Below are 27,327 nucleotides of genomic sequence, written 5' to 3' on the forward strand. Positions count from 1 at the left end.
TGATGATGATAAAGGTAGAATAAGAACTTTAAAGACTTTTGCAACTAAAGATGAGTGGCACTCCTTTAGAGACAGAAACTAAGCAAACGCTGGCCATCTAAAGAAATTAAGTTGCAGGATCTTGTTCCAGGACAGGTTTGTTTTGCAATCGCCCAGTCACTGTTGCCAAGTGAACAGCATGTTGGATGAAAGGGTTATTAATCCATCTCTTTCCCCTTTGTGGGTTATCTAAAGATAATCCCACACCAGGTAAATCCTAATGGTTCCCAAATGGTTCTTCAGCTCATAGCACAAAACAAGAACAAACAAAGCCAAGTTTCCTTCCTGCACATGGGAAGACCAACTTCTACATTTTCTGATAGATGTGTCTCCCTGTTGTGCATAAACAGAACATATTTTATTCTGCCTCTAGAGAAGAGTTCAGCTCATTTAGGTGCCCAAAGATGTCAGTAAATTAGGTTAAGCATGCCACCCAAGATGAATTATTAAAGGTCTCAGCAAGTAGAGATTTGATTGTGATGTGGAAGGCTTCATATCTTCAGCAGAGAGCATTTCAGACACACTAGATAATATGGTTTTGAATCTGTGTAAAACCATTTTGTATTTTCTTTTTCTTTTTTTTTTTCCTTTCTGAGCCATCACTGGAAAAACGTTCCATTGTCCTTTTCATGAAAAAAACCCAACAACAACAACACAGTAGTTTTATAAAGCACTTTTCACCCCTAGATCGCTAAGCACTCTAAAGGAAGTATCACTATCCTCTTTGTACAATTGGGGAAACTGAGGCACTGTGCAGTTAAAAGCAGTTTGCTCAATGGTAACAGATGTCAATACATAGTAATAGCAGAGTTGTGAATAATAAACCTTGGTCTTCTGGCTTCCCGTATAGTATCCAGCAGAACCAAACATAACGGCTATTATCTTGGTCATTATCAGGGAATGAACCCATCACCTCCAAAGCTAAGCCATGGGCCTCTACAGCTTAAGATAAAGGATTAAGTCCCCTAGTTGGCAGCTGTAATGGACTGAGGGCTTATCTACACTTACAGCACTGCAGTGGCCCAGTTGCACCGCTGTAGCGTTTAGTGAAGACGCTACCTACGCTGATGGGAGAGCTTCTCCCATTGACATAGTCATGTCTACACTGGGGGGGTTAGGTGGATATAACTATTGTCACTCAGGATTTTCTAACCCCTGAGCAACATAGTTATACCGACATCAGTTGGTAGTGTAAACGAAGCCTTATTCTCTGTAGAACAAGCACAGAGAGCAGGGCCAGCTCCAGGCACCAGCGCAGGAAGCAGGTGCTTGGGGCGGCCAATGGAAAGGGGCGACACATCCGGGTCTTCGGTGGCAATTCGGCAGCGGGTACCTCAGTCCCCCTCGGAGGGAAGGATCTGCCGCCAAAGAATGAAGCGGCACAGTAGAGCTGCCGCCAAAGTGCCGCCGATTGTGGCTTTATCTTTTCTTTCTTTCTTTTTTTCCCCCCCCACCGCTTGGGGCGGCAAATAAGCTGGAGCCGGCCCTGACAGAGAGAGAGAGAGATGCATAACACACACTGAACAGAGGGTTATACAAATTCTAGCAATTACTGAACTACTTATGCATTGCCATCATGGAAGTCCCGGTAGTGCCCATGAAGCTTCGTTATTATAACCAACACATCCAATGTTTTAGTTTGGGGACATGTTTTCTATGTGTTTTGCTACTTGCACTTTGTCTACCACAATAATGATTTTTGACCTGTACTGTTTTGCATAAGATACATCTGCCAATTTCATACTATTATTTGCAGAGGTTCTAGCAGCTTGCTGAGCATGCGCACATCTTCTACCAGCTGTGGTCCTCAAGTTACAGCAATATGGTTGTCTTGAAGGGATGTGCCATTACAGGACTACTGTACAGACTTCGCTCTCCCCTCCCCCCCACCCCATGTACATTTTTTCACAGTCTCCAAAGACCTACAGTTTAAGAAACCCTGCTCTGGAGGTTATTTGCAGGAGCCTTGAAAGTTCTCACTCCATTATTTCAAGTATGACTATAGTTATAAAACTTCACCTGCTCATGGTCAGAGTTAGAGGTTTTGAGAGAAAGAGTCACAAAATATTTTTTTAGTCTGGACGGGGTCCCCAGCTTTGAAAGTTTGACAAACCCTGCCATAAGGTACCACAACAGACTCATTGTGACAATAAATTGCAGATTTGATGGTGTCATTTGAACAAACATGACACTTTCACTTGTGGAGAGGCTGATGAACTGGAGGTCAGAAGCAAAAAGATGTCTTTGCAAACTAGGCACCTTTTCTATTTGGCTAATAAACCTTGCAGGATCTTAGGATTCTTCAGCAACTTAGCGGAGGTTCAAGTTTCTTTACTATGTTGAACTCTCACATCAAAGTTGGGGATTCAAGTATGCACTCTTTCTCCTCCTTCCCCAAATTTTGTATTAGAAAGAGAGAAATTTTAACAGATAAAAACTGAGTGGAGGACTAAGGCCTGGGGCCATACTGTATATTTCCAATGGTTATACCATAAATAATTTTATTTTTAATGCCAAAATCTTATTTATAGTAAAATCATATTAATTTTCAGCCTCCTCCTATGCTTCCTGACCTATTGAAATAGTCTGTTGCCCACCAGGGACGCTACTGACAGGATGAAAAATTGACTGTTTTAAATGTCAATTAGGCCTTGTGCCCCCCCCCAAAAAGTGTATCCATTTTCCAGTACCAGTTTATCTTGTGTAGATCATCCTTAAGAGCCTGAGGCAGTCCACACCAGTTACAGCAGACAATGAGTAGTATTTTGCTGAAGCACAGAGGCACTTTACCCATGAAAGCCAGGTTCATAGTAACACCGACCCAAACTAAGCAATGCTCATCAGTTTAGCCTTGCAGCTAGCTCACCAAGAAAGCATTTATGTGCATGAGCATTAAGCTACTAAATGTTTGCTGCCACCAGCCTGATTCAGGATAATGATGAAGGATGAGTGAATCTCCTTCATATGATTCACAAAATACTCCAACACCAGTTATGAATCCAGACACCCAGTGCCATCATAATCTTGCTTTGCCTTACAATGCTAATGTGATATGACACAAAGGATACAAGATTGGCTTCCATTTCAAACAACCCCCCCACCAGGGACATTGTAGGAGAGGCAGTTCAATCTGCCCACAGAGACGTTAGATTTCCCAAATTTTATACATGAATATAAAATACATGGTGTTTTTATACATTTTTCCCCTAGTACTCCACAACATGCATGCTGGTCACCAAAGCTTAGGGGTCAGCTAACAGAATGTCTCATAACTCCATGATTCCATGCAGTAAATCAAATGCTCATCCAGGAAACCAATTTAAAGAAAGTGCATTTTGGGATGTAGTTGTTAGAGCTAAATTTCAGATATATTTTTAAATACATTTCTTCTGGTTTATCAGGGAGGTAGTGGGAGAGAGGTATAAAGGGAAAAAAGGTGGAAGCTCCTTGATGCTAGTTATTTCCAAGTGACACTGGAGTCTCTCTCTCTCTCTCTCTCTCTCTCTCACACACACACACACACACACTTAAAATCCAGGAAAAATACTATTTTTAAAATATCAGGTAAATCAAAAAAGAGTATCTCTTTCGAAATGCCACAAAGCACTATGCAGTATTTATGGTGCGTAACAATTAATTACTAGAAGCCCCAGTCATGGATCAGGATTCCATTTTGCCAGGTGCTGTACAAAAACAGAACAAAAAGACTTCCCCTGCTCCAAAGAGCTTACAGTCTAATCACGGTTGTGGAGTACCAGTAAAACCAAATTTGGGTGTGTTTTATAAATACATATAAAGCAATGTGGTTTAAAAAGTAATTAATAAAGATTCATATTATCTTTCAGTCTTCAACTATTAGAATTCAGTGTTGTATAATATATAAAACTGAGGAAGATTGGTCAGTCTAATTATCCCTTTCACTCTTCACAGGTAACAGCAGACCAAGCACTGATTATCAGACTGAAGTTATGCTATATTATGAATTTTCAAGATATGTCGATTTATAACTATAATGTAGCTACAGAAACAAAAGATGACAAATCTTTTCATACACATAGGTGTGTATTCATTCACTCGTTTGTAGAAGAAACATGGTTACAGGCATGCCTCAGAAAAGGTAACCTGAGCATTCACAAACCTGCTGTATTTGACATTGCATTGTGCAACTTAATGCAATCCCAGATCAAGAGCATTTTCCTTCCTAAAGATTGCAGAACTATCCTTATTTGCTATTTTATACAGCAGCTCAAAATTATCTGCACTGACAGTCTAAGTGTAGTTAACAGAGTCAAAGTTCATGTCTGTCCAATACTTTAAAGGTAGTTCTATAAAATTAAATATGTTTTTTATTCATCAGAACAGAATACTCAGCTCTGAATAAAAAACATATGTTCCGCATTTTTAAAAGCATCAGTGCTGAACTGATAAGTAAATAACAATGACAGAGCAGCTTGGCATTTGCAATTTGCACTTTCTTCCAATTTACCAACTAAGTATTAATTTGCATTGCTTAAAGATATAGGTAGGGAAGAGCTAGGTAACAAGGTTTAATGCAATGCATCACCTCTTGAAATCTAAATGTGAAAGGTTCAACGAAAGGTTATACTGCAATTCAAGATTAGTCTGATGCTTTGATCACAAATCCCAAGGCTTTCATGGCATAATGACAAGGATTGGTTGTGACCACACATATGCTTTAGTTTTCTTTATTGAAGTGTGATACCAACTGACACAAATTGCACCAAAACTAGCCCATGTGATTCTTTCATGTAACTTCCAATGCCTCCAAACAAGATACTATGGCTACCAAATTACATAAGGGCAACAGATAAAAATAGTTCAATGCCAATGAATTATTTGTATTTATTTTTATAAGGAAGCCAACGTAATTCCCTCTCTCAACTTTCTATTCAATGGCTCTGAATGTTCAGTAACTTCTCAACCAGGAAGAAGAGTAAACCCCTTTTATATTTTTGTTCTCTGTCTCAATATCTCCTGTTGTAGCTGTTCCACTTTGTATAAATGCTTACATATTCAATGGAACAAGGTCTTGCAGTTGGGGGTCTCACATCCCATGTGAGTTTCCCAACCAGAGGGCTATAGAATCATTCATTCACTCACTCTCTCTCAATGAGTGATTATTCATTCAAAGTGGAAAAGCTTCAACAGCAAAGACAGAGACACTCCACCTTCCTGCCTGAGAATACCTCATTGCCCAATGATTAAGGCACTGTCCTGGAAGGCAAAAGAACTGGGTTTGAGTCCATGCTCTATATCAGTCAGAGTGGGGACCTGAACCTGTCTCCCCCACATCCTGGATGAGTGCTCGAACCAGTGGGCTATTGTGTAAGGCCTGGTCCCCACTAAGCCCCCACTTCGGACTAAGGTACGCAAATTCAGCTACGTTAATAACGTAGCTGAATTCGAAGTACCTTAGTCCAAACTTACTGCGGGTCCAGACGCGGCAGGCAGGCTCCCCCGTCGATGCCGCGTACTCCTCTCGCCGAGCTGGAGTACCGGCGTCGACGGCGAGCACTTCCGGGATCGATCCGGGATCGATTTATCGCGTCTAAACCAGACGCGATAAATCGATCCCAGAACATCGATTGCCTGCCGCCGGACCCTCCGGTAAGTGTAGACGTACCCTAAGAGACCTCCTTGTCCTCCACAGTTTTTTGTGTGAAATGACTGACCTGGTTTACATGCCTATCTACAGGAGAGGAGTCGCAAGGGGACTAACTTCTGCAACTAACTTCCTCCCATTAGGCCCCACCCCTATCTATTGGCTAGGTTAGGTAGCTCCCCACTCATCATGTTGGCTTTTGTGAATCCCATTCTTGGGCACCTAACTCTTCCCATGCATTGTATAGGGAGCTTGGGTGCCTACCTCCAGATTGTGGATTCCACTAGGCAGCAGGTCACCTAAAAGTTTGGCGTTGCAATGCTCAGTCTAAGTCTCTTTTATGGATCCAATCTTTAGCAGCTGTTCCCACACCAGGACCTACTACAGAGACTACCTGCTTTCCTGAAATTCACCTGTTCAAAGGAGCTCTAGCTGGCCTTTGTAAGGACTTTTCAGGTTACCACCTGACCTCTTGCCCCACAGCCTCAGAAGAAAGGCAATTTACCCATCACAGGTGGCACTGTGCCCATCTCACAATAAAGGGGCCAGATACCCTGTGACAAGTGCACAAGAAACTTTTAAATCTAAAGGGGAAATATGATGAATATTCCAGATGAAGTCTGGATTTAGCCTTTGACTTTGGTTAGAATCTCACACACAAAGTAGTGAAAGTAATGACTGTCTGAAAAAAAAATTATATATTTTTAATAATGAAGTGATGTAAGATATTCCCCTTAATTGCAGAGACATTTTTGCTCCATCGCAATCCTGTACCCTTTTCTGTGATCACAGTCACAGTAATAATACTTAATACACTTATACAAGTATTTCCTTTTCAATGTGCTCCAAATAATTGACATCCGCCTTGTGAATGAGGTATCATTCCCATTTTATATATGTAGAAACTGAGGCAGAAAGGGTGAAGAATTTTTGTTGGACTGAATACAGTAAAAAACAAGCTTCACAAAACAATCTTACCCACAGTAAAACAGCCTACATAAAGGAAGAGTACTTAAATTGCTGTAATATATTTAAATGTGCACAAGCCAGTCATATTAAGTGTCCTGGGGCATCATTTATAAATTGTGAAAGTTTTTTGTATGCTGTCTTCAGAAAGCACACAGCACACTGGAGAAATAAACATTTTGGAGCTATTCAGAAGTTTATTAAACATTGCCAAACATTTTCCACAGAAGCTGAGGTTAGAACACAATGTAGGCTGCTATATGAAGAAATATGGGGAAATTCTGCAAGGGCAATATCACCATTTACTTTGTTGCTCTTGGTTTAAATTATTTACATTTAAATTATTCATCACTTCAGTTTTGTATAATTTGAACACACAGGTATAATAATGGAAATAGTTCCTAAGAGAATATGGCATTTTCAATATGCCATTTGCACTCAAATACTATGTTACCATGGGATTGTTATAAGAACACAGATGTAAAATTATTTGGCGCCTACATTATAGCACATGACAATGTCTCTTTACTAAGAACAATATAGTTTTAGATTCTTTTTAAAAATACTGAAAAAGGGTGGAACTGATCCTTCAAGTAAATTGTTTTGTTAAACATACCAGCTTAAGAAAAAAAAAAAAAATCTCAACACTTCCAGCAGCTAAGGATGTCACAGGGGGTTCAGAGAACAATAACTCATTAGACCCACTTATGAGGAAAAATTAAGAATGCTAAAAATGCACAGCTTGGCTAAAAGACAACAAAGGAGGAACCTGATCACCTATAAACATATGAAGATTATTATTATTTGAATTACATTAGCACCACGGGGCCCCAACCACGATCAGATCCCCACTATTCTGGACACTGTAGCCTGTAAGTATACAGAGTTGCTTCCTTCAAGTATAAAGATAAGCTATACGTATAAGGCAGTAATGCAAAGGACCTACAGGCATTTAGCATAAGAATCTTTGTTGGGGGGAGGGGCTGTGTCCCACCTCTCCCTCTCTATACCCGCTCATAAGCCGACCCCCTTCTCTGGTGCTTCCCTTTTTTACTAAAAAAATTCGGCTTATGAATGAGTATATACTAATAAATTTGAGGTCTTTAATATACTAACCTATAGGATAAGGATGCCCCAACATTATTAGAGTTACAAAGTTTAGATATTGACAGATGAGGCCAGACATCCTTAAGAATATTTGTGGTGGCTATCAAACCATAGAACAGGATTAACCATGGCCTAGACTGTAGAGATCTTTTGGAATACCAGAGATAGGACAGAACCTTTGTGGACCACCACCTATCTCACCATCTTTGGCTCTCCACAAGGATGGTGTGCATATACTGTTGTTATGACGCTAAATTATTGCTGCCAAGTTGTTTGAGTTGGAGTGTTTGTATCTTTAATAATTGCGTTAACAGATCTATTGCAAAGTTTGAGTGTTGCCACTGTGCACATTGGGGTTCCCAACTTAATAGTAATTCTAGTAACACTGGGCCTGATTTTAGGACTAGACCCTACCAAATCTCAGATTGTTAATTGGGAATTTTTAGGTAATCAATATAACTAAAACATAATCAATAGAGAAGGCTACAAGAGACAGTCCTTGCCTCAAAGAGTTTACAATCCAAATAGACAAGACAAAGAGTAGATGGGGAAACAGAAGCAGAGAAGTCAAGTGACTTGCTCAAGGTCATGCAGTAGGTCAGTGACAGAGCATGGGGATAGAACTCAGGTTTTCTCAATTCCATTTCAGTGCCCTATCCACCAGACCACACTGCATCAAATATAAATAAGATATATTTACTGTGGTACAAAGAGATATAAATAGGAGATAATATTAAAAATGGAACATGCGGCCTACACGAAAAAGCTTCCAGACTGAGCTACATAAGACTGTGAAATAGTGTCCCATGGAATGTGGTGAAAGACCACAACTTGAGACATTTGAAATTAAACTGGACACTATACAACAAGATGTACTTCAGGAAACTTGCCTGCATTGGTAAGCAAATTGCCTGGATAAATTTGGATATATCTTGAGCACCATCACCATCATACATAGATGCTGAATACATGATTTAAGAGACTCAGCGTGGCAGTCACAGTATGGAACATCTTCACTGTTCCTCCTTGGATAGAACTTTTGTGTTTTTAAAGGTCATCCTAGGTGCGTTTATATGTTGGGGAAGTCTAGGGAGAGACTAAGGAAGAATCAGACACACTTTACATTCCTCCCTATTAAGAATACATCTCTTTGTAAAGGATTTCCATCACTGGAACTTACATCCTCATCTTCAGCTGAGGAAATGTCCTGTCCTGACAAATGAAAGTTTATCCCTGGGCTCTGTCAGACAGAATGTCCCCAAATGACTTAAGCATTCTCAGTGGATTGCGAAAGGAAAGATAGTGTCTAATGGGAGGAAGACGGAGGTTACCGAAAGCAAGGCCCAGGACCCTGATGTGCTTTTGATGTTGGTTGGGAAGCACATATAGAGTCCAGTGTACCAATATGATGAGCTCTTCTTGACTTGTCCAACTCAGGAAGAAGCTACAGCAAGCGGGACTAGTCTGAGCTTTTGTGTGGCCTCGTCATTTAGCATCATGTAGAAAGAATTGAAGTAGTCCAGTACAGAGATGACAGAGACTAGGAAAACTGACTATGTCTTCATCTAAGAGGAAGAACTGCAGTCTCCTAGCTAACTAAAGATGTAAAAAAGCATTTCTCATCACTCGTATGGGCACACCAGTGAGTTTAGCAGAACTAAGACTGCACAAACATCTAGAAAATGAGAAGCCAGATACCCTTGCTAGAGAAGCCATCATTGTTTCTGCCACTTCTTCTAAGTACTTCCCTCTTGCAATCAGCATAATCTCTGCCTTTCTTGGATAAAAGATTGGGTCAGCTATTTTTCATACACAGATTCATTGAGCGTCATGGTGACATTGTTATCTTCTTCAGAGAATAAAATAAAAACTGGGTGTCATGACATATTGATGGTATTTAAATTCATGATTTCCCCAAGGGGTCTAATATAGATGCTGAAAACTAGAGGAATAAGTTCAACTCTCATGGGACTGCAAGTGTGAACATTTATGTGGAAGGATAGATGCCATCACAACTCTGTGGGAATCTAGCCAAAAAGGAAACAGAGCAAGCTCAACCCCACACACCAATGGGCCAGTAGTGCACTGTGACAAACTTTATCTAAGGCTTTTTATAGATTTAACAGTATTAGAATGGATATTTGTCCATTGTCTGGATGAGACAGTCTAGTTTAATGAGCAGCATGATTTCCACATCATATGAAGTCTGATTTGGGTAGGCCAAGAATACTGGTGGAGTTCAGCTGCTAAAACTGGCTTGCCATGACTTTCTCAATAATTGGACCTTGAACAGATCATGTAGGAGTCTTTTTCTTTTCTAACTTCTGCATTTGTATGAACTGTAAAGCCAAGGACTGAATATACACCTATAGGTACTTTATCCTTTGACACTGCAAGGGCTGATCCCTCCAAAAGAAGATGGGAATGGAACTTGATTGGACAATCTGAGGAAATCTCTACAGTTTCTGGGGAGAGATGACTTCAGTTCCCATTGTTCTTAAATCAGATACCTCTCAACCTTTTTTCTACACAAAGTTAAAGATAATAAACACATTTTCAGAGACAGTCAGAGCTGATGAGAAGGGCCCTACCAAATTCATGGCCATGAAAAACACCTCAAGAACTATGAAATCTGGTCTCTGACCGTGAAAACTGGTCTTTTGTGTGCTTTTACCCTATACTATACAGATTTCATGGGCAAGACCAGCATTTCTCAAATTGGTGGTCCTGACCCAAAAGGGAGTTGCAGGGAGGTCGCAAGGCTATTTTGGGGGGGGGGGGGGGGTCGCAGCATTGCGACCCTTACTTCTGCGCTGCCTTCAAGTTGGGCGGCCAGAGAGTGGCGGCTGTTGGTCAGGCGTCCAGCTCTGAAGGCAGTGCCCTGCCAGCAGTAGCACAGAAGACAATACCATACAATGCCACCCTTACTTCTGCACTGCTGCCTTCAGAGCTGGATGACTGGAGAGTGGTGGCTGCTGACTGAGGGCCCAGCTGCTCTCCAGCTGCCCAGCTCTGAAGGCAGCGCCACTGCCAGCAGCAGCGCATAAGTAAGGGTAGCAGTACTGCAATCCCCCTACAATAACCTCGTGACCCCCCACAATGCCTTTTTGTGTCAAGACCCCTACAATTACAACACAGTGAAATTTCAGATTTAAATAGCTGAAATCATGAAATTTATTATTTTTAAAATCCTATGACCGTGAAATTGACCAAAATGGACCATGAACTTGGTAGGGCCCTACTGATGAGGTATATAAACTTCAAAATATCCTACTTCTCATTAGTTGGACACCCTCCTCTCAGAAAACTCTGAGAATTATGGAGGTGCCTGGGAACAACTTAATAGTCAGGATTGTATCCTAAAATCAGCTTAAAACTGGGCATGAATTCCTGCTTTTCTCTAAAAGCAGATGGCCAACTGGTGTGAAATTTCACATGAGGTAGTTTTATGCCCTTTGAATTTTCTGTGTCATTTTTCTTTGCTTTCTCTTCATACATTTTTAATAGGAAGTCTTTGAATTTGGGATCTGGCTGAAATATTTCCATGTCAGTCCTACTTTTCAATGCTGAAAGATTTATTTTAAAAACATTATCTACACAAATATTTGTAGAGGTGTGAATTGGGAGTAGTACTGGTGTAGCGGGCAATTTAAAAAATTGGATGTAGGATCAGTTCTAGCTATTATTCATATTATCATTGAAAACGTATGGATTGTGCACCTAAACCTGACTGACGGGGCAAAAAAACCCACAAACACAAAGTGTCAGGAGCTACACTTTTCTGACAGATTCTATCTTACAATGGCAAAGGGTTCACACACAGCACCTCACACAAAATCTCCAGCTGGTTGCATTTCCAATCCCACACACATCCACCCTCAGTCACCATGACCCATCTCCACTTAACCATTTAGTAGAACAAACCAAGAAATTAATACACAAAAAGAGCGTCACTGTGAAGCAGTTAGATTTGTTACATATATAAGCATATGTCACACAGAGTTACCTAAGAAAGAAAGTGAACAGTGAAACCACCTAACCAGGGCCGGCTCTACTGTTTTTGCCGCCCCAAGCAGCGTGCCGAATTGCCGCCGCGGGCAGCTGAACATAGAAGCTGCCGCCAAATTGCCGCCGCGGCGGAAACGCACGTGCCGCCCTAATGGCACACGGACTGCCCCCGCCGTCCAGGGCGGCAATTCGGCGCGCTGCTTGGGGCGGCAAAAACACACGGACTGCCGCCCCTTGCAGATTGTCACCCCAAGCACCTGCTTGGAATGCTGGTGCCTGGAGCCGACCCTGCACCTAACAATACACGCTACTCCTCCACCCAGAAAGTACAGACTTCACTATTACTACTACTACCACCACCACCAGGCACCTTGTCCCAATCTGTGCCCCTCCCCCACCTTCTCCCTTCCCCTCCTATTCCCTCCCCTGCACAGGTCCAGCTCTTGTATCCTCTGCATTTGACTTAGGCAGCACTCTCCTCCATGTTGTCTGGTCCGAGGGAGGGTGGAAAGGGTGTCACTGACAGCACAGGGGAGAGTCATCTCAGTTCAGGCATCCGGACCTAGTTGAGCCCACAGAAGCCCAGAGCTCAGGGAATGTGGTTCTGAGCCCCAGGCTGGAGCATGCTCAGTGCAGACAATCTTTGGGGAATTTAAATGATAAAATCTAAGGTGTGAAAGGTGATTTTTCAGAGGCTTATAATTAGGCCAAATATGGTGGCTTTTCCTGGGGATGGCAAAAGGTCCCTGACACAACGTCCCTGTTCCAAAGGAAAGTGGCATTAAAACATTTCAAAGAAAAAGTCACCACATTTTTTTTAACATGGGCAAAACAACATTTTTTTCCTTGTCCTGTTCTTTGAAATGGCTCAATTATTTTGGCTGCAATTTTTTAAAAAAAATTCAACCAGAGGCAGACACCCAGCATGGAAAATTTCAGCCCAAAGGATTAAAGTTTGGCAAAGTTATAAGGAACAGAAAACAAAGACTAATAATGGGAAGTGTGAGGCAACTTAGTAAGTGGTACTACCAGCCTTGCCTATAAAAAAATAAAATAAAATAAAATAAAATAAAAAAAGTTTGCAGGGTTGTTGTAGCTGTGGTGGTCCCAGGAGATCAGAGAGACAAGGTGGGTGAGGTAATTTATTTTATTGGACCAACTTCTGTTGGTGAGAGACACAAGCTTGTGGGCTATACTGAGCTCTTCTTCAAGTCTGCTCTTATAATATATAATACAGTGCAGTATGTGTTAACAGCTTTCACAAAAGCTAAAAACAGTATTTTACCTTTATATCAGACGTGTCACGCTGGCTGTTGCGCCATGCTCTTGAAATTGATGAAAAAGTTCTATCTGCATGGTCAAACTTCCCGCCTTGTACATGTAGGAAAAATGTTGTAAAGGGCTCCTATGAAAGAAAAAAAAATGAAGTAATACTTTTTGAAAGAAATGTGATAAAAATGGCAATTACCATGTCTGAAGTTTATGGTTACTCTTACTTCATTTCCTGGTGCATAAGTGGTTAATTGGGACAGGTTATTTCTGCTACCCACCTGATGAATAATTCAGGCATAGCTGTTTTTGTGTATGAGTAACCCTTAATTCTACTCTGCTGTGCTCACTGTAAATTAAGACAAATAAAAGCTTGTAAAAATGGAAGGGAAATATTTACAGATCAGTTGTGACATGAATTGCTTTTAAACACATTAAGAAGAAAAAGCTGAATATATTTTATATCTAAGGGTTTGTGTGGGTTTTTTTGTTTGTTTGTTTATTTAAATAATTGCATGGCTTAATCAGCTAAGATTTTTTCTTTTCTTCAAGTTTATCTATTAATGCAAATAAATATTTTAATACTTAATGTAACTTTACCATTGTTATGGCTTAATATGTAATTTATGATTTAGAAAAGAAAAATGTTTGAAAGATTTAAAAGCCTCCTCTTAGTTAAAGAACACTTAAGCACATATTAGTGGGTAATTGCTTGAAATTAGCTAAGCACTATAAATTATTTCAAGGATTTATGTATGCTTGTACTATTCTAACAAGCTTTAATTAATGATGTGCTGCTAATGCTTTCCCAAAGAAATTACTTTCTAGAAGATAAATCACCTTTCAATTTTACAGAAACATGCACTGTTTAACCAATATATTATCAATACGTTGCATCCGCAATGTTACCTGCATATATATTGCAACATCATTTAAAACAAATATGACAATGTACAATCTTAGGAGCATCTTAAGACATCTTATTTTAACTTTTAGGGATGAAAATTAAATACATTCATAAGAATTTACAATTTTTCAGAGTATATCCCAATGAAAAAAATCATGTGAGGAAGAGAAGTTAAGCCTATTTAATGTAATACAATGAGGTCTACTTGAAAAGCCTATTTTAAAGGAAAAAGAGCTTTTTATATTGATTTGAGAAGGCTACCCCATAAAAATTAAAACCCGATGTTCAGAGTTTGGAACAGATTTTATCCTTGGAAACTGAGGCCTGGTCTACACTACGACTTTAATTCGGATTTAGCTGCTTTAATTCGAATTAACGCTTGACCCGTCCACACAACGAAGCCATTTAATTCGAATTAAAGAGCCCTTTAATTCGATTTCTGTACTCCTCCTCGACGAGAGGAGTAGCGTCAAAATCGGTATTGTTAATCCGAATTAAGGTTAGTGTGGCCGCAATTCGAAGTTATTGGCAATTCAATGTTATTGGCTACCCACAATGCAACGCTCTGGAAATCGATGCTACTACGGTAGCTTGGACGCACACCACCGAATTAATGGTGCCTAGTGTGGCCGAATACATTCGAATTTATAAAATCGGTTTCCTAAATTCGAATTATATAAATTCGGATTAATCCTGTAGTGTAGACATACCCTGAAACAAGTTGCTGATAATCAATTACTTCAAAATCTCAATTGCCTTATATTCTGTTTGGTTTTAATTTACTCATGGTTTCTGATTATTTGTTGCTTTCATTATTATTTAAAAGTAAATGTATTTTTAAGGACTGTACTTACAATTCTCAACAACCAAGTGAGTGCAAAACTTGCAGTTGAGTAATGAGTGCCATAGTGAAACTTTGGAACCTGATCATCTTCCCATGATTCATATCGCTCTGCGAAGAATGCTGCTCTCTTTGGGTTTAGAGCACCAATAGGCTAAAACAAAAGAGACAATCACCACATCATAATCATAACCAGTTTTCAGTGTTTTTGCAAACAGAATTATTAGCATGCATGCAAATATGTTGTCTAGGTTGTTGTTTTTCTTGCAAAAGCAGACAGAGTTGGTATGTGGGTGAAGACAGATGTGGATCTCAAACTTGGATTACGTATACACACAGGTGATGGAAGAAGCTGTAACGTTCCACCAGTACAGTCTAATTTCGATTGAACACTGATCATCACTAAGAAGCATTTCACAGCAGACAGTATTACATGAAGTGGGTCCTAGCTGTGTGATGTTTTGTAGACTATTGAATGAGTTGTGAGCAACAGTTAAAAACATGGGTTTGGACCTTGATGTCAGGCTGACCAACAGTGAAAGTGAATGTCAACAGTGTGGCTGGAATGTTGATATTAGTACTAGTGTTTGATTTTTTGTTTGGTTTCTTGCTGTTGGTGCTGGGTTTTTTTTCCCTTTTTTTTATGATAACCAATCCCAAGAGAAATTATACCTAAAGAATAAGATATGTCTGCATGTAATGCAGGAAAATGAGAAAGAATTAATGAGAGAAATTAGTGAATCAGACAAATTATATCACAAAGTATTGATACCAAAAATCAAACTGAGTTAATTAAATATGCAAAATTACCAAAAAGACTTATCACATTTTTATAAACATTGCTAAACTGGGATTTAATTAATGCAAAATACAAAGATTTGGTATACATGCCATATGTTTTTTCAATAGGATTATTCCTATATCAGGATTCGGTGGTCTTTTAATAGTTTCATATGTATAATACTTTAAGAGGTCTGAAATATTTTGGTACATATGGGCAATATTTGATACAGTTCTATAATACGTTCAGAGATTGATATAGAATAGTGTTTTCTTATACCATTAAATTAAATGATGCACATATAAACAGATTATAGAAGTGCCTGGTTATAACTAAAGAATACACCTGCAGAAAAAATATTTTCACATTTATCATCTTACTAAAATAAAATTAACAGATATACTTAACAATATATACAAGATGAGACAAACATTCAAGGTAAAGCTTCTAAGCAAAAGTGACAATCAATAATCCAGCTCTGAGTCAATGAAAACAGAGGTATCCTTTGGTCATATGTAAAAAATAATTTAGAATCTAAGTAAAAAAATAATGTCCATTGCTGTATTTATAATTTTGGAAATATTTGTATTATCTGATTACTACTATCAAAGTATGTTTACTTGCAGATGGCATCTGATACACTATAGCAACTGCAAGTAGTTTATCTTCTAGATAGCAGATCAAACGAGGATTTAAGATCTAATCTTACTTAAAGCAGTTTTCACTTTGCAATTGGATAAAGAAAACATCTTAGGTTGATTACCATTTTTGCAGTTCACTAATTTGAAATGTAACCCTTTTTAAGGAGTGATTGCGGTAGAATAGGATTTTATCTGATTTAGCAAATGTGTTCCAGGGAAGAATGAAACTGACTCCAAGAACTATCTTTTTTGTTACAGAACCATTTTGGAATCTCCATCTGTACAGATTTTCCCTAAAGACTCAGCTATGCTGGAGGGGAAAAAAGGAGAAATAAGATCATTTGTAAAAAAAACCTGTATGAATTAAAAATAGAATCAGTACTGTATCTGTATAGTACTGTAGCATTTTAAGTATTCACTTAATTTGCTCCTATTTTTATTACCCTGCAAATGGAGAATACCCCAAATCAATAGTTATAGAATTACATTCCTTGAATATAAAGCTAAAACCAATTAGGATTGATTTCATTCTCTTTTGAAAAAATGGTATCATGCAGAGATCCATACAGCTAAAATCCACAGTATTGATTCTCACTATTATTGTTACAGTTGGTTTCTTAAGCCTGCAACAGGACAACCATCAAGACATGCCACATTTATTTTCAAGCAAATAAAAAAAAAAAAGTCCCCAAACGACAGAAAGCTTAGGAGGAAAAAACAAAAACAAAAAAAACCCAACGAACCACAGAGCTGTGCACTGACAATGATACACTATCAGCTTACTCAGAGAAGTTACAGTGGGAATACACACATTGAATTATACATTACACGAATGCACTGATTTATTGTGGTAATAACATCCACCTCATTAAAAGATTCTGCTTTGCTGCAGTCGGAGAGCTACATATTGTTTACTGCTATAAATTAATGGCAGTGCACAAAACACTGTGGAACCCCTCTAACAATAGATCTGTAATGACAGTGCTGTATATCACAGCTTCCTCAGCAGCTTCATAATAAAATGGAGACAATGTATTGGTCTAATACATTCTACCACGCTGGCCCATATTTTTCTGACAACTGATTTAGCAGACGAGGTGATTCAACAATGCTATAAAGTGCTGTAAACCGTTAACTAAGCTTGAGCCATACTAGAAATCATTGTATAGTGGCTATTCAAAAATCCTTCCCAAAGCTGAATTTGATTTAAAATGTTAATCCAAATTTCTTAGTAATGCATATATTTGGAAATAAATAGGTAACCGTTGTTAACTACTGAGGTTGGGGATGAGGGCTGATTCTTCTACCTGATGGCAAAGAGAGGTAATCCACACGAAGCTATGTAAATGTATTTATAGAAATGATGGGAGCAGAGTTGCTCACTAGCCAACATTGGTTTCCCTCTGGCTACAAATCGGAGAAAAATGACGAACTGAAAGCTATAGCCTTCATCCTCAGTAATTCCATTCTTTTGTTGCTGCAATGGATGGAAAGGAAGCAGTAGATCTTAGTCTGTAGATTAAATGATCAGATACTCCTATTAGTGTATGAGGAGAAGCAAAGATATGGTAAGTAAGTTTTTGTTTTGCTTATTTTAAAAGAGCTAATGATCTTGTCCTCAGCCAGAGGTACATACAAAAGCTACATATATGAAGGAACATGGAGATTCCAATCTTTCCAGGAATATTAAACTTTTAAAGTGTTCTTGGTGTAGCAGTATTTTTTTAAACATACTTTTTGGTCTAGAATTGAATATAGCAAATCCCAGTCTTTGGACCACTTTAAATTTCCTTCCTTTAAAACAGACTAAAGCAGATTTGGACTGTTGAAAAACAATCAATTACAATGTGCTGATATTTGGTGGTTTTGCTAATTTAAAATATGCCTTGGCACTATGGTGTGTTGCTGTATTCATTAGTTATGAATATTCTGTTGATTTTACTGCTTTACATGCTGTACTTACGAGAGCAGTTGCACATCTTGCCTGCATTTTCAGGTACAGAAGCCAGGTCTCAGAGTCAAAGACCATTGTCAGAATGCCATTTGTACACTTCTCTCGTCTAGACAAATATAAGACTTTTCACAGTGTCTATCACATAAGCACACATTCTAGAGTACAACAAAGAAAAATAATAGAATACATTCACTTTGGAGAACGAACTGTTGAAGTCCTATTTAAACAGATTTAAGGTTTACAAGGAAAGAACTGTGGTATGCCTAGTGAAGGTATGTAGTTGCTTTCATCCCTGTATACTTCATTTTGATTTTTAGCTAGCCTTATTTTAAGGATGCCATCTTTTGAAGTCATCTTTACATTATTTTTATAACTGGATTCCTTTGTATATCAAAATGTAAGCTTTTTCCTTATTACAGAAATAACACACTTTTTGTTTCACTGACTGTACACCTTTTACAGAGGCAAAATTTGGAGGATTTGTGATCATGAATCTTTTGTCTTGGTTACTTAAAATCCACAAAAGATTTGAAAGGACAATGAGATGACATTTAGAGGCAAGAGTATTAATTATTGTAGATAAGAGGTGATTATAGTGTTTTAACAGTCTCTTTGCCTCCCTGGTTCTTGGAGAAGTATTCCCAGAAACTGACTTTTGGAAACCAATGGGGTCCATGAATTCCCAGGAAGAGGGAGGACAACAGTAATTCAATGGTCAGTAATGTAGTACAGGGGTTTTAGACCACTGAAAAGGTGTTATTATTCATAGGACTACATATTTCTGCTTTCCTTCATCATGAACAAGAATCATATCAGGTGCACCCCCTTGCGGGCCCTCTGAACTGGAGCTTTTTTCTGATCTATTCCACTAACAGTTTCTCTAGTTCTTCTGTTATTTGGCTGACTACCTGTTATTCATGTTGAAACTATCTTTTTCACTTATTTCTGTTCTTGATGACTCCATCTGTTATGTCAGAACCCTCTAACAAGCACTGTCTGCCTCATTTTATATATTTTGGATGGTTGTGAAGATTTTATTTCTTTAATACATTTCTGTAGTACCAGCTGGAAAACTTTTTGGTCCCCTCATTGTTCTTGAAGCTAAACATTTGTCACCCCATTACAACTGTGTCCTCGAAGTCTTGTAACTCCTGTTTTCCTTAAGAGTATTCTGAAGAACATTTTCTTGTCTTCCTGTTTTTCTTAATCTCAGCATCTGATTTTCATTAATAATTTTCAGTCACTGCTTACTTGTTTGTTACTTCCTACATTGGTTCCATGGGCGTACTCAATGTCATAACCTATTAGGTTTTCGTTTTCTTTATTGAAGATTTTAGAATCACTCCTACAGATTAGACAACTTCTAATGAATAAGCTTTTTCTAAGAATATTTGGCCTATATTCTTACTGGTCAGTTTGAGCCTCTCTCCCATTTCACACTTATTCTGAGTTTGCAAAATGGCATGAAACATCATGAATGGCAGGGGGGCAAGGACAACGGAGACAGAAAGGGCCATAACTTTATCAACATACTCAAAAATGTAACAAAGGATAATTCTTGAAAGGAAAAGACTCATTTCTGCTTTGCAGACCTCTTTGGCCCCAGACAGACCCACCACAGAACCTGTCATAGGTGATGGGGATTAAATAATTATGGCCCTTCCTATGGGGGCATCCCCCGCTACTAAAGGATTATTGTCTCCACCCACTCAAACCTTTGACCCACAATGTGCTCCTGCTATAATGGCTAGGATGTTTTAGCCTCTAAGTGTATTGTTTCTCAGGATAAAAGCTGCCAAAGTTGTATCTGAATTGAAGTGGCAGGAAAAAAAAATCTTCTTTTTCATAAACTAAACAGATTGAGCTCTTTAAGTCTCTCATTGTAAGAAACGTTCTCTAGCCCTTGAGTCACTTTCGTGGTTCTTTTCTGCATTCATCCTAATTTTTCAACATCTTTTTTTAAATGTAGATACCGGAACAGTGCACAGTATTCTAGTATTTGCCTCTCCAATGTGGTATACATAGGTAAGATCACCTCTATTCCTATTCACTACTCCCCTTATTTACACATTGAAGGATTGCATTAGCCCTTTTTGTCACAGCATCACACTGGAAGCTCATCTTTAGTTGCTTGTCTCTTATAACTCTTAAATCCTTTTCAGAGTCGCTGCATTTCAAGACACAGGCCTGGTCTACACTAGGACTTTAATTTGGATTTAGCAGCGTTAAATCGAATTAACCCTGCACCCGTCCACACAACGAAGCCATTTCTTTCAAAATAAAGCGCTCTTAAAATCAATTTCTGTACTCCACCCCGACGAGCGGAGTAGCGCCAAAATCGATATTGTCATTTTGAATTAGGGTTAGTGTGGCCGCAATTTGATGGTATTGGCCTCCGGGAGCTATCCCACAGTGCACCATTGTGACCGCTCTGGACAGCAATCTGAACTCTGATGCACTGGCCAGATAGACAGGAAAAGCCCTGCGAACATTGGAATTTCATTTCCTGTTTGCCCAGCGTGGAGAGCACAGGTGACCACAGATGGCTCATCAGCACAGGTAACCATGCAGGCCGATAATCGAAAAAGAGCACCAGCATGGACCGTACGGGAGGTACTGGATCTGATCGCTATATGGGGAGAGGATTCAGTGCTAGCAGAACTTCGTTCAAAAAGACGAAATGCCAAAACTTTTGAAAAAATCTCCAAGGGCATGATGGAGAGAGGCCACAATAGGGACTCAGATCAGTGCCGCGTGAAAGTCAAGGAGCTCAGTCAAGCCTATCAAAAAACAAAGGAGGCAAACGGTCGCTCCGGGTCAGAGCCGCAAACATGCCGCTTCTACGCCGAGCTGCATGCAGTTCTAGGGGGGGCTGCCACCACTACCCCACCTCTGACTGTGGATTCCGAGGCGGGGATAATCTCATCAGCTACACCGGAGGATTCTGCGGACGGGAAAGAGGAGGAGGAGGACGAGCTTGCGGAGAGCACACAGCACTCCATTCTCCCCAACAGCCAGGATCTTTTTCTCAGCCTGACTGAAGTACCCTCCCAACCCAGTATCCAAGACCACGACCCCATGGAAGGGACCTCAGGTGAGTTTACCTTTTAAAATATAAAACTTGTTTTAAAAGCAAGCATTTTTTAATGATTACTTTGCCCTGAGGACTTGGGATGCATTCGCGGCCAGTACAGCTACTGGAAAAGTCTGTTAACGTATCTGGGGATGGAGCGGAAATCCTCCAGGGACATATCCATGAAGCTCTCCTGGAGGTACTCCAAAAGCCTTGCCACAAGGTTTCTGGGCAGTGCAGCCTTATTCCGTCCTCCATGGTAGGACACTTGACCGCACCATGCTTGCAGCAAGTAATCTGGTATCATTGCATGACAAAGCCTGGCAGCGTATGGTCCCAGAGTTTGCTGGCATTCAAGCAACATCCGTTCTTTATCTCGCTGTGTAATCCTCAGGAGAGTGATATCGCTCATTGTAACCTGATTGAAATATGGGAATTTAATTAAGGGGACAGAGGTGGCCGTTCCTACTGGGCTGTTTGCCTGTGGCTGAAAAGAAATCCTTCCCTGCAGTTAGCCAAGCGCGGGGGGGGGGGGGGGGGAGGAATTGGCCCAGAGCTTTTCACGTTTGGCTAGCAGGGATCTTCCCTGATACCAGCCACGCGGTGGGGGGAGGGATAAAGCGATCATCCAGAGAATTGGATGGGGGGGGTTAGTTTGTTTTCTGCTGCTGAAGGTTAACAGGAAAACCGCAGCACTCAACGGGCTTTGCTTGGTATGTGGGAAAGGAGGGCGCAGAAGCCGAAAGACAATGGCTTACCATGGCCGCATGCAAGCCGAATTCTGTTGCCCGGACCTGCGTCTGTGATCTCTAGCAGCAAAGCCACAGGCACTCAATATTAAGAGGCAAAATGCGACCTTGCGCAGAAATCACATGTGCTATGTAATGTGAATAGTGTTGGTCACCGTGAAAGAGTATAAGCATTGTTCTGCAAAATGTATCTTTTTAAAAAATTCTCTCCTTTTTTCCCTCCCTCCAGCAGCTGCAAATTCTTCAAGCCTCCCTCCTCCGTCCCGAAGGCTATCTCAGATAAGGCGTCGGAAAAAGAAGACGCGAGACGATATGTTCGCAGAAATCATGGAATCCACCCGCAGTGAAAGAGCTCATCTGAATGAGTGGAAGGACACGGTTTCAAAGTATAGGAAAGAAGCCAGTGAACGTGAGGACAGGAGGGACCAACGTGAGGACAGGAGGGACCAACGTGAGGACAGGAGGGACCAACGTGAGGACAGGAGGGACGCTCGAGATGAGAGGTGGCAGCAGGAAGATCAGAGGAGGCAGGATGCAATGCTGGGTCTGCTGCGTGAGCAAACAGACATGCTCCGGCGTCTGGTGGAGCTTCAGGAATGGCAGCAGGATAACAGAGTGCCGCTAAGCCCCTGTATAACCCCCCTCCCCCCTCAGCATGTTCCATAGCCTCCTCACCCAGACGTGTAAGAACGCGGGGGGGGAGGCTCCGTACACCCTCCCATTCCACCCCAGTGGACAGCCCAAGCAAAAGGCTGTCATTTTTTAAACCTTTTTTTAGTGGCCTTTTCCTTCCCACCAATCCTCCTCCCAAACCCCACCCGGGTTCCCTCCCTCTTTTTATAATCAATTAATAAAGAATAAATGATTTTTAAATGATAGTGACTTTATTTCCTTTGAAAGCAAGCTGGGGGAAAGGGGAGGGTGGGTTCCTTACAGAGAATGAGTCAATAAAGGGGGCGGGTTTTCATGAAGGAGAAACAAACAGAAATTTCACACTGTAGCCTGGCCAGTCATGAAACTGGTTTTCAAAGCTTCTCTGATGCACAGCGCTTCCTGGTGTGCTCTTCCATCGCCCTGGTGTCTGGCTGCGCATAAACAGCAGCAAGGCGATTTGACTCAGCCTCCCACCCCGCCATAAAGGTCTTCCCCTTACTTTCACAGAGATTGTGGAGCACACAGCAAACAGAAATAACAATGGGGATATTGGTTTGGCTGAGGTCTGAGCGAGTCAGTAATGATCGCCAGCGACCTTTTAAACGGCCAAATGCACATTCTACCACCATTCTGCACTTGCTCAGCCTGTAGTTGAACAGCTCCTGACTCCTGTCCAGGCTGCCTGTGTATGGCTTCATGAGCCATGGCATTAAGGGGTAGGCTGGGTCCCCAAGAATAACTATTGGCATTTCAACATCCCCAACGGTTATTTTCTGGTCCGGGAAGTAAGTCCCTTGCTGCAGCCGTTTAAACAGAGTAGTGTTCCTGAACACGTGAGCATCATGAACCCTTCCCGGCCAGCCCACATTGATGTTGGTGAAACGTCCCTTGTGATCCACAAGTGCTTGCAGCACCACTGAAAAGTACCCCTTGCGGTTTATGTACTGGGTACCATGGTGCCCGGTGCCAAGATAGGGATATGGGTTCCATCTATCGCCCCACCACAGTTAGGGAATCCCATTGAAGCAAAGCCATCCACTATGACCTGCACATTTCCCAGAGTCACTACCTTTCGTTGCAGCAGCTCAGTGATTGCTTTGGCTACTTGCATCACAGCAGCCCCCACAGTAGATTTGCCCACTCCAAATTGATTCCCGACTGACCGGTAGCTGTCTGGCGTTGCAAGCTTCCACAGGGCTATCGCCACTCGCTTCTCAACTGTGAGGGCTGCTCTCATCTTGGTATTCTGGCATTTCAGGGCAGGGGACAGCAAGTCACAAAGTTCCATGAAAGTGCCCTTACGCATGAGAAAGTTTCGCAGCCACTGGGAATCGTCCCACACCTGCAACACTATGCGGTCCCACCAGTCTGTGCTTGTTTCCCGGGCCCAGAATCAGCGTTCCATGGATAGAACCTGCCCCATTAACAACATGATCTCCAAAGCTCCGGGGCCCGAGGGTTGAGAGAATTCTGTGTCCATGTCCTCATCACACTTGTCGGTGCGCTGCCGTCGCCGCCTCGCCTCGTTTTTCTGGTCCTGGCTCAGCATAAACTGCACGAGAACGCGCGAGCTGTTTACAATGTTCATGACTGCTGTCTTGAGCTGAGCGGGCTCCATGCTTGCCATGGTATGGAGTCTGCAGTGTTCACCCAGGAAAAAAGGCGCGAAATGGTTGTCTGCCGTCCGTTGCTTTCATGGAGGGAGGGGTGAGGCTGTACCCAGAACCACCTGCGACAATGTTTTTTGCCCCATCAGGCACTGGGATCTCAACCCAGAATTCCAATGGGCGGGGGAGACTGCGGGAACTATGGGATAGCTACCCACAGTGCAACGCTCCAGAAATCGACGCTAGCCCTGGTACATGGACGCACACCGCCGAATTAATGTGCTTAGTGTGGCCGCATACATTCGACTTTATACAATCTGTTTCCCAAATTCGAATTATATAAATTCGGATTAATTCCGTAGTGTAGACATACCCACAGTCCCCCCATTCTGTAGGTATGGCCTACATTCCTTACCCCTGCATGTAAAACTGTGTTTTAATACAGCCAAATGCATTTTGTTTGAATGGGCCAGCTTACCAATCACTCCAGACTAGTCTCTGACTGCCCTGTTTTCATCCTTATTTACCATTCTGACAATCTTTGTCATCCACAAATTTTATCAGCAGTGATTTCATATTTAGTTCTTATTATTCTATACGGTCTGATTCACAGTGGCTGTGAATACTTCTAATTTATATTTTAAGCCCTAGAGCAGGCTGGCAGTGCTTAATAGCAGTGTCTTCTAATGCACTGACTTGATTTTGGGTGCACTGAAATGAGATGTTCAGAAGCCAGTGGCACACCTGAGTCTCGCCGGTTCGCCCACCAGCTCAGGTGACGTTTCTCCCTCCCCTGACCACCTCTTCCCCAACCCGGAGGGTGGAGGGACCCTTAAAGGAGCCATAACCCCTTTTTCCTGTCAGTCCAGACAAAGACCCCATGTCTTGAGGCTGAGGGAGGTGGGTGGGACACTTTGCATTTAAAAGTAACAGCAAGTTTGCTATAGACAACTGCACGTGGTTGGCTTTTGTGTCTGGGTGTATCCACACATTTGCTTACACAGGAAGAAGACAGGTTATTTCAGTGACCATGTACGTGACATAGTACCTTTTCTTCCCCTCTTCTCTTTACCTGAATAGCATTATTATGGTGTGTTTTGTTAAAGGTCATATTCAGATCATAATTTAGTTACATAGTACTACAATCAGTTTAGAGGACTCCAATCTTAGGACATTAGTTCCATCATCTGTTAGGGAGCTAGTAGGGATGTTGGGTTTGAATAACTCTAGGATTCTCTGTTGGAATTGTCCCATGATTAGCATAACAAGTGAGTGTACTCAAATTATTTTACCTCAGAGTGTGGCTCTCTTGCAATTGTGCTGCCTCCTTTGCAAATCACTGGAGATGATGTATCTTTAACATCTGACACCAATCAAGTGAGTATCCATTTGACACTTGTTCACATTCCATCTACTTAAACTTCTTCCCCTGTGACACAGGCATATCATTATGCACATGATCACCGGTATAACAGATGGTTTTGAATAAAGGTATCTCAAAGAATTATGTGGTATCTAGTATTGCAGTCCAACAAACAGGGTGTGTGTGTGTGTGTCATAAACAGACAATAGTGAAAGTAATTCTTGAAGGGAACAGTTAAACATTAAGTACAGCTGATATTACAATCATTTCCAAAATATAAACAGGTTTCATATGCAAGTGAGAATAATTAAGTATCATCTGCAAAATATATATACCAAAGCTCACCATACTAAAACAGTTCACAAAGAGAATGGAGGGAAAAAAATCACAAATGGTCACTGAAACCACACAGGATCTTCCTGTGTATGCAAGTATGTGTGTATGCCCAGACATAAAAGCCAGTCAAGGGTATTCCTCTACATCAAACTTGCTGTTACTTTGAGATGCAAATGAATTTTTCACTCAAACATTTTTTATTTTATCCTGGTGAAGAGACACAGATAAATGGCCTCCAGTGGGCTCATTTAAGACTCGTATGCACTGTTTAGGGTGCAGACAACTATTTCTCATCAGCTCCTTTATCTAACTGACAAGAATAACCAACAGACTGTGATCAGCATTTTTATCAAATCCAGTCTCTTTGGATATTTTTTCATGTACTGCATATGGATAAAATGGCATAGCACTGTTATCTCAACATATTCTAAAATTAAATGTTATATAATCTAAAAAATACCAAAGCCACTGAGTTTTAGATCTATCAGTATGATTTTTTCAATGAGCTTTGTATCTCTTACAAATACATGTTTGAAGTGACCCTAGATAGTCCTGAAAATGCATTGGACCATATTATGCCATCAATATTTAAGCAAAAGTCGCTTTTCAAATCAATGGGGAAATTTGTTTAACCAATTATGGCACAATATGGCTCACTGAGAACATAAAAAGCAACTCAAATGGCAAAATAAGTAAATTATCCTGGACTAACTAAATAAAAAGGTAACTATAACTGTTTACATATCAGTGTCATTACTATCATTCGCCCACATTGTGTACGTAAACTAATATTAATTGAGATTTTTACTTAAAAGCTAACATATGTTGTTTAGCTACTATTACCTACCATCTCTTTACATTGTTCAACAAAGAAGTGAACCCCTTAACCTTCACATCCTTAGCTTAAACAATTACAACTTGAGCTACAAGAGTAATTGGTAGTAATTGACTAGCTAGGATGACTTGATACACACTTTCTCAGGGCATTACACAATTACACCGCTACCTCGATATAATGCGACCCGATATAACACCAATTCGGATATAATGCGGTAAAGCAGTGCTCCAGGGGGTCGGGGCTGCGCACTCCGGTGGATCAAAGCAAGCTCAGTATAATGCGGTTTCACCTATAACACGGTAAGATTTTTTGGCTCCCGAGGACAGCGTTATATCGAGGTAGAGGTGTATTTACTCACTAGTCAGCAGCAGAATATTGTCAGCCAAGAATCCTGGATTCTATCCCTGGCTCTGGGAGAGGAGTGTGGTTTACAGTGATTAGAGATTGGATTATCCTAACTGGTTTAGTCATTCTGAAAGACAGTGTGGTGCAGTGGCTAAGAATGGCATCTGTTGTGTTAGAGACCTGGATTCTGCACCTGCAGAGCCTTGTATGAGCAGTGTCTATTATT

At 40.8% G+C, this 27,327-nt stretch overlaps 1 protein-coding gene across 1 annotated transcript in view; it reads right to left on the minus strand.

Moving 5' to 3' along the window:
* The window catches only part of LRBA (LPS responsive beige-like anchor protein), a 576,728-nt gene that overhangs the window by 139,513 nt on the left and 409,888 nt on the right, over window positions 1-27,327 (minus strand). Inside the window, 2 exon segments of the mRNA XM_065405711.1 lie at window positions 13,029-13,148; window positions 14,774-14,914. Of these exon segments, the coding sequence (XP_065261783.1) occupies window positions 13,029-13,148; window positions 14,774-14,914 (261 nt within the window).

Source organism: Emys orbicularis, chromosome 5 (assembly GCF_028017835.1).
Source record: "Emys orbicularis isolate rEmyOrb1 chromosome 5, rEmyOrb1.hap1, whole genome shotgun sequence".
Classification (NCBI taxonomy): Eukaryota; Metazoa; Chordata; order Testudines; family Emydidae; genus Emys; species Emys orbicularis.